Source organism: Theropithecus gelada, chromosome 3 (genome assembly GCF_003255815.1).
Source record: "Theropithecus gelada isolate Dixy chromosome 3, Tgel_1.0, whole genome shotgun sequence".
Classification (NCBI taxonomy): Eukaryota; Metazoa; Chordata; class Mammalia; order Primates; family Cercopithecidae; genus Theropithecus; species Theropithecus gelada.
The window spans coordinates 30,447,433-30,467,174 of NC_037670.1; the positions used below are offsets into that span (position 1 = coordinate 30,447,433).

At 47.8% G+C, this 19,742-nt stretch overlaps 2 protein-coding genes across 3 annotated transcripts in view; one reads left to right on the forward strand and one right to left on the reverse strand.

Moving 5' to 3' along the window:
- URB1 (URB1 ribosome biogenesis 1 homolog (S. cerevisiae)) overlaps positions 1-1,853 on the forward strand; it is a 78,200-nt gene extending 76,347 nt beyond the window's left edge. The window contains exon 39 of the mRNA XM_025380858.1: positions 785-1,853. Within this exon, the coding sequence (XP_025236643.1) occupies positions 785-966 (182 nt within the window). The 3' untranslated portion in view covers positions 967-1,853. The remainder of the gene's footprint in view (positions 1-784) is intronic.
- The window catches only part of MRAP (melanocortin 2 receptor accessory protein), a 21,701-nt gene continuing 3,246 nt past the window's right edge, over positions 1,288-19,742 (reverse strand). The window contains exons 2-3 of one of the 2 annotated variants that reach the window (XM_025380861.1): positions 9,493-9,592; positions 1,288-1,336 (exon numbers count right to left, since the gene is read on the reverse strand). In XM_025380861.1, the coding sequence (XP_025236646.1) occupies positions 1,288-1,336; positions 9,493-9,592 (149 nt within the window). Of the gene's footprint in view, positions 1,337-3,893; positions 4,493-9,492; positions 9,593-19,742 lie in introns of those variants that run through there. The other variant, XM_025380860.1, reaches the window with a different exon arrangement.

The following is a 19,742-nucleotide window of genomic DNA, read 5'->3' on the forward strand; positions in this document are numbered from 1 at the left end:
CGGAGGAATGTGGGGGCGCGGGGGGGGGCGCCAGCAGCCTAGCGGGTGGACTCACCTGGTAGCAGGGGCGACCTCGCCCTCTGGTCTGGCCGCAGTCGGGGAGTTGAGCCTTTTTGCCTGCAAAGCTTTCTCTTCCTCCTTACCCGTGCCACTGAGGAAATGGTAGGAAATGATTCTGGGAGGTTCTTCTCAAACTTCAGTCTCATTCTTGGCATGGACGGTCAGAACCAGGAAGAGACTTGTCTTGTAACAGCTTTTTGAGGGGATCCACACATGTTCATCAGAAGAAAGATAAATTTTGCCAGGCACAGTGGCTCACACCTATAATCCTAGCACTTTGGGAAGCTGAGGTGGGGAGACCGCTTGAGACCAGCCTGGCCAACATAGTGAAACCCTGTCTCTACAAAAGTTAGCTGGGCGTGGTGGCACATGCCTGTAGTCCCAGCTACTCTGGAGGCTGAGGTGGGAGGATCACCTGAGCCCAGGCCGTCGAGGTTGCAGTGAGCTGAGATCACGCTACTGCACTCCAGTCTGGGTGACAGAGTGAGACCTGTCTTTTTCTTAAAAAAAAAAAAAGAAAAAAATGTTTTAGTAAAAAAGATTAACACAAAAGTTAAGCAAAGGCAGAATGAGTTGTTGTATCGGTCTGCTCACCTTGGGTTGCACAGGCCTGTTGCACGGTTTATTTGGGCACTTGGCAAAGCCATTGCGTTGTGGGCAGGATGACCTGTTTTCGAGCTGAGCAGGTGTGCATCCTGACGGCCTATCCCCTGCTCTTGTTCAGCCTCCGCAGCATTCCTGGTGTCTCTCTACATAAAGGACATCTGGCTGGGGGCCCAGCGGCCTGACACCCTCTTAGCCCACATCCGGATGGTGTGTGAGGCTGCAGATGATGCTCCGAGCAGTGAAGAGGAGGCCATCGTGGTGCTCTGCAAGGATGTCGCCAGTGCAGCCTCAGATGCTTGACTCCTGCCGGCCAGCACCTTGCGCCCTGATGACCAGAGCCTCAAGCACAGCACCGGCTTCTAGAAGTTTGGTTGAGTCAAGGGTTTCCGGAGAAGGCGTGGGAAACAACAAGTTCAGTACATTGACTCAGTTCTCTGACAAGAAAAGTCGAGAGGACTTGATTGAACAGGCCAGTAAATGATAAACTCGGGCCTGTGTGTGTCCCGCATCAGAGTTGCAGGGAATGTGGGGACTTCCAGGCCATGAGGCCCATCCATTGCCTCGTCAGGCCAGGCCAGCCCCTTCCTCTCTAGGGGCTTGGAGCTTGTCACAGGAAATAGCTCAAGTTTGAGGCACTTCTGAATGCAGAAGAGATTCATGTGTGTTAAAGCTGAAATGTCAAAAGGTATCAGGTTTTTTTTTATAAAAATGAAGAGATATGTTTAAATTTTATTTTTCAGCTGGGTGAGGTGGCTCATGCCTCTAATCCCAGCACTTTGGGAGGCCAAGGCAGGTGGATAACCTGAGGTCAGGAGTTCAAGACCAGCCTTCCCAACATGGTGAAACCCCATCTCTACTAAAAATACAAAAATTAGCTGGACGTGGTGGTGCACGCCTGAAATTCCAGCTACTCGGGAGGCTAAGGCAGGGGAATCGCTTGAAACTGGGAGGTGGAGGCTGCAGTGAGCCGAGATTGTGCCACTGCACTCCAACCTAGGCGACAGAGCAAGACTTCATCTCAAAAAAATAAATAAAATAAAGTTTATTTTTCTATAAAAAGTCATAACAAAGTTTAGTATGACTTTTTGAATAAGTTAATTTCTGCCAATGTTTGTTAATTATTTTATTAAATAAAAGATGTTGCACTGAATCCTTAAAGTGTAAAAGTGATTTGACCTCTGCTTTGAGAAGACAGCCTGTAATTTTTAAAATTATACTTCAAAGAGGGGATTTTGAATTTTATAAATGCTTGTTAATAAATGTCTATTTTTGTAAGGTTTTTGTGTTTTCCTTTCATTGTTAAAGAGGCTATTTTTGTTCCACGTAGGCCTGCGTTTATTTTAAAGGTCAGAACTTTACTATTAATGGTCATATATTCGTTGCTGTTGTAGCTGACAGTCATGAAATTTCGTGGTTTTCGCAGTTAAAATTTCTGTCTGTTCCTTTAAAACTCTCCTGCATTCTTGGGGTCTGCTCTGTGGCCTAGGACGTGTCTGTTTTATTTGCCATATAACGTACATCACGCTGACAATGCCTTGGTTTTGTCTGAAACATTTACACTTTTATTTTCTTTTTCTTTTTCTTCTTTTTTTTTTTTTTTGAGATGGAGTCTCACACTGTCGCCCAGGCTGGAGTGCAGTGGCTGTATCTCAGCTCACTGCAAGCTCCGCCTCCCGGGTTCACGCCATTCTCCTGCCTCCCGAGTAGCTGGGACTACAGGCGCCTGCCACCATGCCCGGCTAGTTTTTTGGGTTTTTTTTTTTTTTTTTTGTATTTTTTAGTAGAGACGGGGTTTCACCGTGTTAACCAGGATGGTCTCGATCTCCTGACCTCATGATCCACCCGTCTCGGCCTCCCAAAGTGCTAGGATTATAGGCTTGAGCCACCGCGCCTGGCCCCTATTTTCTACCAGTGTTCTTTAGAATTGTTTGTTTTAGGTGACTTAAAGTTTTAACTAAAGCATGAGTAACACTTGTTGGCATACAGTCCCTTCACCACAAATAATTGTCTTGCATTGTCTGCAAAGCAAGGATCAGTTACCTCACTTGTCCCCCTTTCCTACCCAAATAAACCTTACAACGCTGTTATTTGAGACTGTCCTGAAGTTGAAATCCGATGTTTAGATCCAAGTTGGACTCAGGCAAGCACTGCTCCAGCAGAACATTCTCTTCCTGGTTCCCTTTCATCTTTATCCCCCTCTCCGAGGCCTGTCGATGGGGATTCCTTTGGTTATAGGCACCTCTGCTCGTTCATGCAGAGGGCATTGGCTGGAAGGACACTGGTCTGGGGAATATCCCTGAACCCCATGCCTCTGGGGGCGCGGGGAGGGGCATCGAGCAGGTGGGATGGATTTCCACAGCTTCATCCCCGGCTCCAGGCCTAGCTGCCTCCCAGGTTCTTAGGGCCCAGCAAGTCAAATACATGCTACGTCAGGTGGCGACAAGTGCTCCAAAGCCGAGTTCAGCTTAGTCAAGTGAGGATACATTTTCAGCACCTCACCTTCTTTTCTGCATCTCTGGAGCTCATCAGTCCTGCTTGTCTTTGTTCTCCCTTCTCAATCCACTGCCCTGACCTTGTCCATGTATTTTCCAGTCACTTAGCGTGGAGGAAGGGAATCTCATCCCATGGAGAATAGATGGTACATGGTCTTCACCTGACTTAAAATATAAAATGCTAAATTAGAAATAAGTGGGGCGGGGGGCAGTTATTTTAAAAATAAAACCTACCAACTTGCTGCCGGAAAGCTGTAGGGGACACATGGCTCTTCTGGGATTTGCAGTGTGATGCTGTCTCCTCTCCAGGAACAAGGCTGCTGGGCACTAGAGGACTGGATCCTTCAAGGGTCCTAGATCCACTGTCACATAAAGTCACATCCAGAAGGAGACCTTTCCTGCCAGCGTCCAGGGCTCTTGAAGCATAGGCCCTGCTTACCGGGCCTGGCTGCTGACAGGCGTTGGCTGCCTGCCCTCCGGGGGAGAGACTTCCTTGGGCTCTGTCTTTGAAAGGCTGTGGGCAGGTTGAAGGTGAGACTCGGGCCCCCTGACTGCAGCGAGCTGACCTGGCAGGGCAGATGCCATCACATCTGGGGGAGCCGGAGGGTGTCAGTGGAGCTTGGATGGGAACTTACCCAGCATCCTAACAAAGGTACAGAAGGACCAGGTGAACTCAGGCCTGATAACACATTACACAGTCATGGTAAAGTGGCATAGTAAGCAAACAGGTTTTCCTCTGGATTTACATATATTTTATTTTCCTACTCTTCCCTAAGCAAACAAGCCATAAGCAAGCGGGCTAAGTGTGCTCAATAAAATCAGCAACACCTGGGATGACCTCTGCCCTCGAGGGACCACTGCAATCTTTGTCAAAGGCATAGGATGCTCCTGCTCTAGTCGCACTTGACCTAGGTGCCCTTTCCGCTACATGCAGACAGCCTCTAAGAAGAACAAAGAACGGAGGTGTCCAGGTTGGCTTGATTTCACCCGTTCACTCAGCTATGGCCACGATCTGCTGACATCAGCTCTGCAATTGAGAGGTCCTGTCTCCAGAGGGAGGCTTGCTGGGCTTGCTTCTCACGAGGGGACCCCCATTGAGGGTCAGTTCCCAGAGGAGAGTGGGGTGGGTCTGGAAAACCCCAAGGGGCAAGGTGGCGGAGCTCTCCTGTCGTAGCAGCTGGTCAGGGTCAGTTCTGCTCCCTGGCTCCACTGAACTCGCCTGAGCCCGTGAGGTCCCCAGGGGTTCCCTGTGGCACGGCAGGCACTTCTGGATGCAGAGCTGGAGGCTGAGGCTGTGACTCCAGGGGCATGTTTGGTGGTGCTTGGGGCTGTTCCTGTGAACAGAGCGGAGTGGGAGGCAAGCGTCAAAGTTGCAGAACCGTCCGTACTGTGGGGCTTGGGGGTTTCCTGCCACACCTGCCATCTGCCCAGACCCCATAGGGAAGGCCACACGGGCAAATTCCTGAGAAGGGTCAGCCAGCTCACCAAGGTGGCCATTGTAGAGAGATCTCAAAAGAGAGGAGCTGCTTTGTCAGGAACTAGGCCTCAGGTCTTTTCCTGGAGGCCACTTCTTCCTGTATTGATTTAGGATGGAGGGGATGGGGGCGTTGGAGGAGCAGGTTGACCTCCCATCCAGCCCTGTATCTGAGTGTACCTCATTTTATATCCGTAGCCCAAGCCAGCTTCTATCTTGGTGATATGGTTTGGCTGTGTCACCACACAACTCTCACCTTGAATTGTAATAATCCCTACGGGTCGTGGGAAGGACCCAGTGAGAGGTAATTGAATCACGGGGGCGGGTCTTCCCATGCTGTTCTCGTGATAGTGAATAAGTCTCACGAGATCTGATGGTTTTGTAAAGGGGAGTTTCCCTGTACATGCCCTTTTGCCTGTGCCATGTAAGATGTGGCTTTGCTCTTCCTTTGCCTTCTGCCATGATTGTGAGGCCTTCCCAGCCATGTGGAACTGTGAGTCCATTAAATCTCTTTCCTTTATAAATTACCCAGCCTCGGATATGTCTTTATTAGCAGCATGAGAACAAACTAATACACTTGGCTAGAAATGCATCCTCCCTGTGCCAGGCATGGTGGCTCACACCTGTCATCCTAGCACTTGGGGAGGCAGAGGCAGGCAGATCACGAGGTCAGGAGATTGAGACCATCCTGGAGAACATGGTGAAACCCCGTCTCTACTAAAAATACAAAAATTAGCTGGGCATGGTGGCGCGTGCCTGTAATCCAGCTACTCGGAAGGCTGAGGCAGGAGAATCACTTGAACCAAGGTGTCAGGTTGCAGTGAGCCGAGATTGCGCCACTGCACCCCAGCCTGGCAATAGAGCGAGACTCTGTCTCAAAAAAAAGAAAGAAAAGAAGAGAAGAGGAAAAGAGAAGAAAGAAAAGCGTCCTCCCTGGGTGGATTCTCCTGCCCAGAAAGTGCTGGGGCAGTGGACATGGCCATCTGGAGTGAGCTCTGGCCACCACTTCCCAGCTGCCTTTGACGTCATCTGTAAAATGGGACAGTATTGGCTCACAGATATCCTCAGGATGAAATGAGGTGACGTATAAAACGACTTTAAATGTGGTTACAACGCTGGCACGAATGAAGAGTACCAAGTGATGAGCCCACTGGGCAGAGGCCGTCCTTTCAGATGGCACTCACCCAAGAATGCCCTCCCTCCTCCCCTTCCTCATGGGAAGGTCAGCTCCTCATGGAGTGACTCCTAAATCTTGCTAAGGATCCACTTTGCTGCCCTGAGCATTCCAGGAATGTTACCAAGTGCCTTGAGAGCATTTTCTTTAGTAAGCCCTGTAGCTGGTCAGGATGTACAGTGTCATCAGTTTGCCCCTGTGAAATAGCCCAGAAGGCCTGTGCCCCCCAGGGAGCTGGGCACGGTGGAGGCAGCCTCTGGGCTTGCCGGACCAGGCCAGGGAGCTTTGTACCAGGAGGATTACTGACAATCCTTGCACACTCCCTGGCCCAGGGCGGCTGCAGGTCATCTCAGAAGAGTAGAAAAGAAAGGTGACATCACTCGTTTATCCCTCAGATGTGTCTCGGGTGTAAAAATGTGCTTAAATTGAATGTGAGTTCTAAAAACTGAAAGAGAAGAACAGATTTCAGGCTGTGCACGGTGGCTCCTGACCTCAGTGGCACCATCTCGGCTCACTGCAACCTCTTCCTCCCAGGTTCAAGCGATTCTCTTGTCTCAGCCTCCCGTGTAGCTGGGATAATAGGCACCAGCCACGATGCCCAGCTAATTTTTGTATTTTTAATAGAAACAGGGTTTCACCAAGTTGGCCAGGCCAGTCTCGAACTCCTGACCTCAGGTGATCCACGCACCTCGGCCTCCCAAAGTGCTAGGATTACAGGTCTGGAGTTTGAGACTGGCCTGGCCAACTTGGCGAAACCCCGTCTCTGCTAAAAATACAAAAATCGACTGGGCGTCGTGGTGGGTGCCTGTAATCCCAGCTACTCAGGAGGCTAAGGCAAGAGAATAGCTTGAACGTGGGAGGCGGAGGTTGCAGTGAGCCGAGATCACGCCACTGCACTCCAGCCTGGGTGACAGAGCGAGACTTTCATCTCAAAAAAAAAAAAAAAAAAAAAAAAAAAGAATGAATTTCTTCATTGCTGTAAAGCTACCTTCCATATGTGACCAAGGTGAGCAGAAATGGCCTGGCGAGGGTAGCCCTGGTGGGTGAGACACCGCGGGCAGGGCAGGCGGGGCGGGGAGGAGAATCAGAGGCCCCTTCGAGGTAACGCTGGGCTGTGGTGTGATGTGTCACCACCAAAACTCATGTGGAGGCCTGGTCCCCAGTGTGGCAACACTGGGAGGTGGGGCCTTTAAGGGGTAATGAGTTTTTTTCTCTAGACTGAATTAGATCTTTTTGCAAAACGAGGCCCTCACCAGAAGCTGAGCAGATGTCGATGCCATGCTTCCTAGACTTCTAAGCCTTCAGAACCATGAGCTAAATAAGTCTCTTTTCTTCATAAATTACTCAACCTCAGGTATTCTGTTACAGCAACAGAAAACACTAAGATGCTGTGCGAATGCGCGAGTCCATGGCCCCTCGTGGGACCTGGTGTGGGATACTTTGGCTCAGGGGGTCCAAGGCCACTCAGCGCTTCCTCAGCACAGTTCAGCTCATCTCTCTGCTGACCAGCTTCCTACACTGAGGGTTTCCAGTCCCCAAGACTTCCGTCTGTAATGGACGTAACAGTCCATAATGGCACCAGCCCTAGCCCTCCTCCTGGACCAATCAGTGCAGCCCCATAGACACCAGGTCCATCCCTCAGAGTCTAGATTCCAAATTCCAAAGACAAGAATCTGACCAGTCCCAGCTCTTTCGCCAGGCCACACGTTTCCAAGGGCATGGGCCAGCCACTGGACAGGCCCTCTTTGCATAAGCGATGGCAAAATACAGGGTGCCTCCTAAGAACAGTCATTAGGAGACCAGCAGCTGTGAGGGCTGATTAGCCTAGAAGGGAACATTAGATGTGGCAGCCAATCCTCTAGCACAACAGAATTAACATAAAACATAAAACAAGCTGGGTTCCAATTACTCCTTAAAACTGGATTTCACCTCCAATTTAGTGGCACACAGCAGGCATCCAATAACAGATGCTGGCCATAGGTACCTAAGGTAAGGATCTTTCTTTTTTCTTTTCTTTTCTTTTTTTTTTCTTTTCTTTTTTTTTTTTTTTCTTTTGGAGACAGAGTTTTGCCCTTCCTGCCCAGGCTGGAGTGCAGTGGTGCGATCTCGGTTCACTGCAACCTCCGCCTCCTGGGTTCAAGAGATTGTCCTGCCTCAGCCTCGTGAGTAGCTGGGATTACAGGCATGCACCACTACACCCGGATATTTATATATATATATATCTTTTCAGTAGAGACGGGGTTTCACTCTGTTGGCCAGGCTGGTCTCAAACACCTGACCTCAGGCAATCCGCCCACCTTGGCCTCCCAAAGTACAGGGGTTACAGGTGTGAGCCCCCACGCGTGGCCAAAGGTAAGGTTCTTATGCTCCTGGTGAGCTGGCCAGCAAGACTTAATGCCCATGGTGTCAAGTTGGCTTCGTTTTCTTTAACAGCTTTACTGAGATATATTTTCATTCCATGAGGTTGACTCATTTAAAGAGTACAATTCAGTGGTCTTCAGTACATCCACAGAGTTGTGCAACCATCACCACAATCTAATTTTAGAACTTTTTGTTTGTTTTTTTGTTGAGACAGGGTCTTGCGCTATCACCCAGGCTAGAGTGCAGTGGCGTGATCACAGCTCACTGCAGCCTTGACCTTCTGGGCTCTAGTGATCCTCCTGCCTCAGCCTCCCGAGTAGCCGGGACTACAGGTGCATACCACCATGCCCAGCTAATTTGTTAATATTTTTTGTGGAGACAGGGTCTCGAACTCCTGGGCTCAAATGATTCTCCTGCCTTGGCTTCCCAAGGTGCTGGGATTACAGGTGTGAGCCACTGTGCCTGGCTTAATTTTAGAACTTTTTTTTTTGTTTTTGAGATGGAGTCTCACTCTGTTGCCCAGACTGGAGTATAGTGGCACAATCTCGGCTCACTGCAACCTTCCTGCCTCCTGGGTTCCAGCGATCCTCCTGCCTCAGCCTCCTGAGTAGCTGGGATGACAAGTGTGCACCACCACGCCCAGCTAATTTTTGTATTTTTAGTAGAGACAGGATTTCACCAAGTTGGCTAGGCTGGTCTTGAACTCCTGACCTCAAGTGATCCACCAACCTTGGCCTCCCAAAGTGCTGGGATTACAGGCATGAGCCACCGCGCCCAGCTTAATTTTAGAACATTTTTATCATCCCCAAAAGAAACCCGTCAGCAGTCATTCCCCCTTCCCTCCTCTCCCCCCAGCCCTAGGCAGCTGCTAATCTGCTTTCTGTCTCTGGATTTGCCTACTCTGGATGTTTTGTGTGAAAGGAGTCATACGACATGCAGCTCTGTGTCTGTCTGCTTTCACTTAGCATGATGTTTCTGAGGTTCGTCCATGTTGCAGTATGGATCGGAAAGCCGTCCCTTTTTATTGCTGAATACTATTCCATTGTAGGGACATAAGTTGACCATCCCAAATCCGAAACTCTGAAACGCTGCAAAATCTGAAACGTATTGAGCACTGACATGAGGCTCAAAGGAAATGCTCGCTGGAATATTTCAGATTTCTGGATTTGAGATGCTCGGCTGGTAGGTACAATGCAAATATTTTAAAATCTCAAATCTGAAACACCTCTGGTCTCCAGGATTTTGGATGAGGGATACTCGACCTGCACCGTTACTCACTGGAGAGCGTCTGAGTGACCCAGAGACCCACACCCCTTGTTACTCACTTCATTTGCGGGGAGCCCGACCAGGACATGTAAAGCAGGATGAGGAAGAGGAGCAGCACGAAGGCAGCCAGGCTCACCCAGAAGGCGATCACGATGGAATCTGCGGGAGGAGGAGATGCATCTCAGCGCTGGGTTGGTGTTGACATAAAGCAACACTGGGGGGCAGTAAGGAGTCCCGGGGTATTGTGGAATGAGGGCCCTGAGTTTCAGTTGTCCTCCAGCCTCTCAGCTGTTACCATGGGGAAGATCTCCCATTGACAATCACTTCGGGAAAGAACAGAGAAGCCAAGAAGCGTGTTTTTTTTTGTTTTGTTTTTTGTTTTTCCTCAGGGCAGCTGGCCACGGAGTCTGTTTAGGGTGATTGTCTGTTAAGAGGAAACATTGAACAGAATTGTGTGCTTCCTTCCCCCACTCCGCCCCCCGCCCAACCCCACGCATCTGCTTGCCCAGCTCCTAGTGGTGCTCAGAGGGACAGTTCTGAAGGATGGGAGGGAGAGGAGAGGGCTGTGGGCAGCTCCGAGTATTAGGAAGGACTCCTGGGCCCCCGGGAGGGATCTAGCGCCTACCAGGGGCTGTTGGTGGAACAGCTTCAGAGACCCCAAGAGTTGATACTCTAAGAAGGATGCGCGCTGGGCTGCAGCGCGCTGGTGGAGAGGCCCTTTCCGCTCTACAGGAGTTAGCCTGGGTCTGCTCATGCCTGGGTTGGCGAGGTGGAAGTAGCGAGTCCCTCTCGCAGGCAGAAAGTCTCATCTCAGGGGCTGTGGCAGGAAGGAGAAAGCACTTTTGCCACCAGCACGATGGCTGGATTTGTGGCCTGAGGCTGAAGGGGGAAAAGGAAACCAGGAAACACAGTTAGCCTGCCTGGGGCCCTGGGTGGAAGAACCTGGCAGACCAGGAGGGGCCTTTCCCCTTCTCCAGACTCCAGTTTGGGAACGTTAGGCCAGTTGCTATGGAACTACTTTCCAGCACCACAGTTTTTCTTGGTGGTTGTCTGTGGCTGTGGGCAGTCCGGCCTGTAATTCGGGTCTGCGAGTGTCTCATCCCAGACCAGCTGCATAATGCCAAATGCCACAAGATGGGATATTCTAGACACCTACGTGTGTCACCAAAAAGGGCTACTTGCGGATGATAAGCTAACGAGAATTCACTGAGCACCTTTTGTGAGGGACTGTTCAGGATTCAGAGGGGGCTAAACCAGCACATGAGAAACTGCTAACTCCCCCCACCCTCCTCCTCCTCTGAACTTTTGCAGTGCTTCCAGCACTAACGCTGTCAGTAAATGAGTAAGAGAATGCACAAACCACTGAAAGAATGAATAGAGTGAGAGTAATGTACACAGAGGCGGAGGTGGAGGCTCTGGGGTGAAGATTGGTACTTGAGCAAAGGGTGTCATCTCTGCCATCCACAACCCCTGAGAGATAGAAGGAAAAACTGAGGATTCATAAGAGGTGACCTCGGACCCTAAAATTTAACATTAAAAACAGGGTGTAATGGGCTGGGCACAGTGGCCCATGCCTATAATCCCAGCACTTTGGGACGCCAAGGTGGGAGGTGGATCACTTGAGTCCAGGAGTTTGAGACCAGCCTGGGCAACATAGCAAGACCCCATGTCTAGAAAAAAATTTTTTTTAATTACCTGGGCATGGTGGTGTATGCCTATAGTCCTACCCCTTCATGAGGCTGGGACTGGAGGATCACTTGAGGCCAGGAGTTCAAGGCTGAAGTGAGCTATGATCACACCACTGTGCTCCAGCCTGGGCCACAGAGCGAAACACTGTCTCGGGGGGAAAAAAAAAATCCCCCTCAAAACAGGGTATAATGAAAAGGCACGGGTACTTGCAAAAGAATCATGAGCATCTACTGCCTTGTAATCTTCAGCAACTTGGCATTTACATCCGTGGGGGCAGGGACAGCAAAGACCGCCAGGCTGGCTCTCACGTCGCTCCTCTCTGTCTCTGAGCTGAGGAGCTGATGCCGTCCCCTAGAACAGTGAACTTTTTAAGGGCACCTCTGGATTCCTGGGGAAAGGGAAATGAGATTGGACTGTGTGTCCTAAATTTAAAAGGAATTTTTATTTTATTTTATTGAGACAGAGTCTTGTTCTGTCACCAGGCTGGAGTGCAGTGGCACCATCTCGGCTCACTGCAACCTCCGCCTCCTGGGTTCAAGTGATTCTCCTACCTCAGCCTCCCGAGTAGGATTACAGACACCCACCACCACGCCCAGCTAACTTTTGTATTTTTAGTAGAGATGGGGTTTTACCATGTTGGCCAGGGTGGTCTCGATCTCCTGACCTCGTGATCCACCCGCCTCAGCCTCCCAAAGTGCTGGGATTACAGGTGTGAGCCACTGCGCCCGGCCAGCTTAAGGACTTTTGAAAGAAGCTTTTGACTCTCTTAGCCTTCCTTGCCCACTCCCTGTACATTGTCCTACACTCCCCAAGAGTCACAGTCTATTTTACAACCCTTACAGTGTAAGAGTACATACGCTGTCAGAAAATGTGGTTGGAAGTTTTATTCTGTAGGGATATTTTAGGTTTCTGCAGACACTAATGTTCTTTTTCCTTCCTAAAAATAGTGCAGGGTTTGAGGTCTTATAGCACCTAGGTAAGTTCTACCAGGGATCTAAAGGAATAGCTCCCAACTCAGCACCTGAGAGCCCCCTTCTCCCAGACTGACACTTGTCTGAGTCCTTGTCGTCATCCCCAGATATTGAGCAAGAAATAAGATGACAGGTTTCACAGAAGACAGTGTCTTCAGATAAGTGGAGTTTAAGTTTTGTCAGACCAAAAGGCAATCCTCAGCCACTAGTCATTTTCGGTACTAAAATCTCTTTCATCATGTTCTGTTGAAAAAAACAGGCAAGAGAATACGATTCTTTTTCCTCTTCCTACTGAAGGTTCACCCGAGTGCTTGGAGAGAACATTTCATTCCAAAAGCAAGAGCTGTGTGACTCTCTAGTGTCAGGAATATTTAGACATCCCTAAGCTGGTTTTCCCAACAGGGAGCCCCAGGCTGGGTTGACAATGAAACTGGTCCAGCCATAGAAACTTACCTCCTCTCCTCTCTCCTATCCTCCCTTCTCCTCCCTGCCTGTTCTTTCTCCTTTCCTTCCCTCTCTCCTCTCTTCCCTCCTTCCTTTCTTCCCTCCTTCCTTTCTTCCCTTCCCCTCTGGGTCCACACTGCTGGAATGAGGGGAGTTAGTCATCGGCAGTGGAGTGACAGGAAAGGTTCTGGGTGGCATGGCCAGGCTGCACTTCATCTTGGGAGGATTCTCATCGAGTTAACAAATTAATCCAATCGAAGGGCTCCTTCTTATAGTAGGCACTTCTGTTTTGGTAAATAAACAGTTCTAGCATTCCTCCATTCTTCATTCTACTAACGTTTGGGTTCCAGAGTTCCAGTAGAAAATCAAGATGTGGCTGGGTGTGGTGCCTCAGTCTGTAATCCCAGCACTTTGGGAGGTCAGGACAAGAGGATCACTTGCGGTCAGGAGTTCGAGACCAGCCTGGTCTACGTGGTGAAACCTCAACTCTACTAAAAAAAAAAAAATACAAAAATTAGCCGGGCTTGGTGGTGCGTGCCTGTGGTTCCAGCTACTCGGGAGGCTGAGGGAGGAGAATTGCTTGAACCCAGGAGGTGGAGGCTGCAATGAGCCAAGATTGTGCCACTGCACTCCAGCATGGGTGACAGAGTAAGACTTGGTCTTAAGAAAAGAAAAAGATGTTTTCCTTATTAGGGAATAATAATGTGGTTAAGAACCCAGGCTCTGGAGGTGGGTGTTCCCTGGCTAACCTCTAAATCTGCTTATTTGTAAACTGAGGATAGTAGTACCTATTAAATAGGTACTACTTATATAGAATTACATAAGCATAAATTAAATGTTAGGAGAATTAAATAAAATATCTACATAAATGCTAATGGCACCATTTCTTGTTCTGTGTTTATGAAACAATTTATAAATAGAACTAAAATTATTATCTGTTAAGAGGATTTTGTGGCAAGTAATATCATTGTATCCTTCAAGTTCACCCAAATGTCGGATATGAGTACAGGGAATTGTGGGGCGTGATGGTTCACGCCTGTAATCCCAGCACTTTGGGAGACCAAGGTTGGTGGATCACCTAAGATCAGGAGTTCAAGACCAGCCTGGCCAACATGGTGAAACCCTGTCTCTACTAAAAATACAAAATAAAATTAGTCAGGCATGGTGGTGCATACCTGTAATCCCAGCTAGTCGGGAGGCTGAGGTAGGTGAATTGCTTGAACCTGGGAGGCGGAGCTTGCAGTGAGCCGAGATCGAGCCACTGCACTCCAACCTGGGTGACAGAGTGACAGAGTGAGACTCCATCTCAAAAAAATAAAAAGAGGGAATTGTGGCATAGGTTACTAGCTGTCAACCCTAAGGTCAGCCCCTTGTATGCTTCCATTATAATAGGATCCTTGCTTTTAGCAGGACACATGGCCGCCTGAGTTAAAAACTACATTTCCTTGCCTCCTTTTCAGAGAACCATGTGATAAGGTTCTGGCCAACGTGGTATGAGTGGAGCCATCACAGGACAGCTTCTAGAAGCCTCCCTCCAGGGATTGCTAGACTTCTAGCACCGTGTGTCCATTTTTATTCCCTTACTCCATGTTGCTCCCTGAACATGGATGTGATAGGTCAGAACCTGTCTTGCAACATGAGGATGAGGGCGGCCATGTCCCAGGGATGGTAGTGCAATGAGCTGGAAGGATGTGAGTTCCTAAGGACTCCGTGGAGCCACCTCACCAGCCCAGTCCTGTAGACTGAGAGAAAATAACTTCTGTTTCATATGGTACTCTGTTAGTTGTAATCCATTTTCTTTACCAAGTCAGCAAAGAAACGGACATTCTCAATGAATGTACCAGAACTTAAAAATCCAAATGAAAAGTGACCTTCAAAATACTCACCTCTCTGTCCCATGGAGTCATAGAATTCTTACTAAAACACACGTATTGATCGAACACTTATAGATCTCTTCTTTTGGAATTACCTTCAAGGAGTCACACATAGACACAATTTTGCTACGTTGTGAGATAATTCATTTATGACATCCAGATGGTATCAACCAGCTTAATCACCCATTTCATTAACCCGATTTGTTCCTGGGTGAATCTTAACTATTTCCAAAAAGAAACTTCATCCTCTTAAAAGAGATACACAATTTATTACCACAAATGTTTCCTAGAATGTGTTGTGGCCACCCAGCAACATCAGTTCAAGAAGTTGTTGAGCAATAGTAGAGTCATTCAAGCGTTGCACCTGCCCCTAGTGCTACCTTGATGGAAATTCATTTGCAGATACACATTCTGGTATCTTTTGTTTAAAAATTACTTTCACTACTTATGTCATGCCCGTGGGAATGATCATTTGCTGAAGAATTTGAAGCTGCAATTAAAGTTGAGGCCTGAAATTGATTGCTCTGAATGAGAGAAAAAGAGTTATATGTAGTTGTTTTGTTTAATCTGTACTTTGAATTTTCTACATTGTGTACAGAGAAATTGGTTGGCAGTGTCATTTTGTTCTCTTGCTTCCAATGCTCAGAGAAGCAGATGAACAGATTGTCTCATTGAACCAGCGTGACAGTGGAGGTCAATATGGACTGTGACCGGTTCTTCTTAACCCATAACTAAAGGGAAGGAGGTATATTGACCTGAGAGGTAAATAATAGAGCATTAAGCCAGGTACTACTCAAGGGAAATCAGCCCATCCTACTCTCTGAAAGGGAGCATTAGGCTGGTGTCTGGAGACTCACTGTGTTAGAATAATCTGTATTGCTGCTGTAAGATTGGTTTTCTTCCTCGGAAAAGGGCACAGATGAAGATTAAACATGTAATTAGTCAATTAAGGCAGGGCTGCAGGAAACAGATTTGCATTTTCCACCTTGATGACAGTTTCAAGGAAAGGTTGTGATTCTTAACCTTTCCTTGGAACAGTCAGAAGCCCTGTCTGAAAATCACAAGGGCAAAATCCCCGTCAAGTGCCTGCAACAAAATCACACCAGACTTTGAGCAGTCCCTGGGAAAGGGCAGCCCAGAGCCTTCAATTCGGCGCTGATTGCTCCATATAAATATATATATGTAAATCTCTAAATGTTTCCAAATATCTGCCCAAACATGATGGGATATATTCCAGCATATGTATGTATTAGTCTGTTTCCACATTGCTATAAAGAAATACCTGAGACTGGGTAATTTATTTAAAAAATAAATAAACAAAAAAAGAGGTTTCATTCGCTCATGTTCCGCAGGCTGTACAGGAAGTATGGCAGCTTCTGCTTCTGGGGAGACCTCAGGAAACTTACAGTTACGGCAGAAGGCAAAAGGGGAGCCAGCACTTTACATGGCCAGAGCAAGAGGAAGAAAGAGGAGATGCCACACACTTTTAAACAACCAGATTTCATAATAACTCACTCACTATCATGAGAAAGCACCAAGGAGATGGTGCTAACCCATTCATGAGAACTCTGTCCCCATGACCCAGTCACCCACTACCATGCCCCACCTCCAACACTGGGGATTACGATTCAACATGAGATTTGCTGGGGACACAGATCCAAATCATATCAGAGCATAAACACAAAAATTTTAAAATCCATCCTCCTTGGGCCGAGCGCGGTGGCTCATGCCTGTAATCCTAGCACTTTGGGAGGCTGAGGTGGGTGGATCACAAGGTCAGGAGATCGAGGCCATCCTGGCTAACACAGTGAAACCCCATCTCTACTAAAAATACAAAAAATTAGCCCGGTGTGGTGGTGGCGCCTGTAGTCCCAGCTACTCAGGAGGCTGAGGAAGGAGAATGGTATGAACCCAGGAAGCAGAGATTGCAGTGAGCCGAGATCATGCCACGGCACTCCAGACTGGACAACAGAATGAGACTCTGTGTCAAAAAAAAAAAAAAAAAAAGAAAAGAAAAGAAAAAATTCCATCGTCCCTGTTAGGTTAATGCATGAACCCTGCATATTCTTTGTATTTTGATTCCTCCTCTACTCTGAACAAGATTTGAACCCAGCCTGGCCTCACACATTTTAGCCAGCTGCCCAAATGGCATTCTAGTGAAAACATCTTTTTTTTTTTTTTTTTTTTTTAGATGGAGTCTCATTCTGTTGCCCAGGCTCTCGAGTGCAGTAGAATGACCTTGGCTCACTGTAACCTCTGCCTCACAGGTTCAAGTGATTCTCCTGCCTCAGCCTCCTGAGTAGCTGGGATTACAGGCACCTGCCACCACACCCAGCTAATTTTTTGTATTTTTAGTAGAGATGGGGTTTTGCCATGTTGGCCAGGCTGGTCTCGAATACCTGACCCCAAGTGATCCACCCACCTGGGCCTCCCAAAGTGCTAGGATTAGAGGCATGAGTCACCACACATGGCCTAGCGAAAACATCTAAGCCAGAGCTTTGCCTTTTTATTTCCATCTTGAAGCATCCCTGGGCCCTGGGATCCACTCAGCTTCTTCCTGTCTTTGATGTGTGTTGCTGCAGAGAAGGTTTGCAGAACTAGGGTGTGATGTTATTCTGATTTAATTGGGGAGGAGACCCAGGCGCCAAAGAACTGGCCAGCTGAGAGAAAGTTGAATTCATCAGCAAGGAAGTCAACAAAGGCAGTCACCTGCTTTCTGCGGTATGACCTCTGTCCACCCTCACCTGACTCACGCTCACCTCACCCCACCCCACCCATGAAGCCATGGAAGTGCATCCCTCAGACTGCCTAACACAGGATTTTGCTTCTGTCTGTTTTAGATTTTTTTTTTAAGTAAACTTATCTGAATTCTAATACTGAAAACAAAAGTACACAGAACAGCTTCACTTAACACACAACAGTGGAAGAAGTTTCACTCCCACCAAGGCCATTATTTACCATAGCAAAATCCTGGAAACGCCCTGTATGTTTAAACATACAAATTTCTATAACATCATGCAAAGTCTTTGTGAAAGAGTATTTAAGGACATGGGAAAACAAAATATTATGAGGTCAATATGAACAGAGTACAAAACAATACAGTGAGATCCTGTATCTCTATCTATCTAATATTAATAGTAGACTCACTCTGGCTGCTTTAGCTGAAACCCAAGACTGAAATCCAATCCAAAGATGGTGTTATTGTCAGAATGTTGTGTCCTCCCAAAATTCATATGTTGAATCCCTAATCCCCATTGTGACAGTATTTGGAAGTGGGTCCTCATCTAATGAAATTTAGATGACATTATAAGAGTGGTGCTCCCATAGTGGGATTAGTGTCCTTCTAAGAAGAGGACAAGACACAGAATGTATTTGCACCACCCCCACTGTGGCCACTGAGGAAAGGCCATGAGAGGACACAGCAAGAAGGTGGCCATCTATTTTCAAGCCAGGAAGGGAGCTCTCACCAGACACTGAATCTGCTGTCATCTTGATCTTGGACTTCCAGCCTCTATAACTGTATGAAAATAAATTTCTTTTTTTTAAACCACCCAGTCTATGGTATTTTGTTATATTGGCTTGAGCAGACTCAGGCAGGTGCCAACTACTTAAAGTTGGATTTCATGATGCTTGGGTCTGAATAATTTTTTTTTAGAGATGATAGAACAGTGTGTGGAGTCTCCCACAACTCTTACTCTGTTGGAGAGGGCGGGAAGCTGCATTAGTCCATTCTTGCACTGCTATAAAGAAATACCTGAGACTGGGTAATTTATGAAGAAAAGAGGCTTAACTGGCTCACAGTTCTGCAGGCTGTACAGGAAGCATGGCTGAGGAGTCTCAGGAAAGTTGCAGTCATGGCAGAAGGCAAAGGGGAAGCAGGCACATCTTCACATGGCCAGAGCAGGAGGAAGCGGTGGGGGGGCGTCATACACGTTTAAACAACCAAATCTCATAAGCAGCAACTCACTATCACAAGAGCAGCATCAAAGAGGAGATCTGTCCTCATGATCCAATCGCCTCCCACCAGACCCCACCCCCAACATTGGGGGTTGCAATTTAACATGAGATTTGAGTGGGAATACAGACCTAAACCATATCAGAGGCACTTCCCTGACCTTGAGTCAGGCTAGAGTCTGGCATGTGCTCCAGAAAATCTCCAGAGGAAGAGGCTCAGCAGTGGGTGGCAGCAGAGTAGACAGGGGGCTGCCATCCTGGTGTCAGAGGGAAAGCTGTGTGCAGTGCAAGACACATTAGAGGGCCTCAGGGGAGGGTAGGCTCAGAGTCTGGAGCAGGCTAAAGGGATGGTGGAGCAACTCCAGGTGGGGTTGGTCTGAAAACAGAGAAAGGAGCTGGCAGATCTAATAAAGGAAAAGCATCCATTTCACCATGCTGGGGAAATAGGAAGCTCTAACTTTGAGTGGAATTCAAGGATGGTTTGTGTTTAAACATTTTAAAAATGTATTTCATGGGACTGGACATTTGCTTTGGTAACTAAAGTGACTCAGATATTTCTTCAAATTTAAGAGTGAGTGGTGAAGCTATGAGGCGGGGAAAGAACCAGTGCCACTAGCTAGGTTTGCAAGGCAGCCTTGACTTCCTGGTCTCAAGCAATCCTCCTGCCTCAGCCTCCTGTATAGCTGGGACCACAGGCACATGCCACCACACCCAGCTAATTGTTCATTCATTCATTCATTCATTCATTCATGGAGACAGGGTCTTCCTATGTTGTCCTGGCTGAATATCCATCCTGCAATTTTTGCTAATCCCGTGGTTGTGGAGTGCTCTCTCATGACTCTCTCCTCATGCATTTCCCAGGCCACTTGTGAGGCTGGACATTTTTTCTCTCTGTGAGCCATTTGAGTTTTCCCTGTGGCTACTGTCTTTTCATACCCTTGCCTATACTCTTTTGTTCTTTTCCTTATTGACTGATAAATTGCATTAAATGATGAAATAATAAACTCGTATCCATTTTAAAAGAAAAAAGATATTTTCAGAACAGTTTCCAAAAATATAAGAAAAGAGTTGGCTGGGCACGGTGGCTCATGCTTGTAATCCCAGCACTTTGGGAGGCCAAGGCAGGCGGATCACAATGTCAGGAGTGCAAGACCAGCCTGGCCAACTCTGTGAAACCCTGTCTCTACTAAAAATGCAAAACTTAGCTGGTGCGGTGGCAGGCACCTGTAATCCCAGCTACTCAGGAGGCTGAGGCAGGAGAATCGCTTGAACCCAGGAAGCGGAGGTTGCAGTGAGCTGAGATCGCGCCACTACACTCCAGCCTGGGCGACAGAGATAGACTCCATCTCAACAAAACAAACAAAAAGGGAAGGGAAG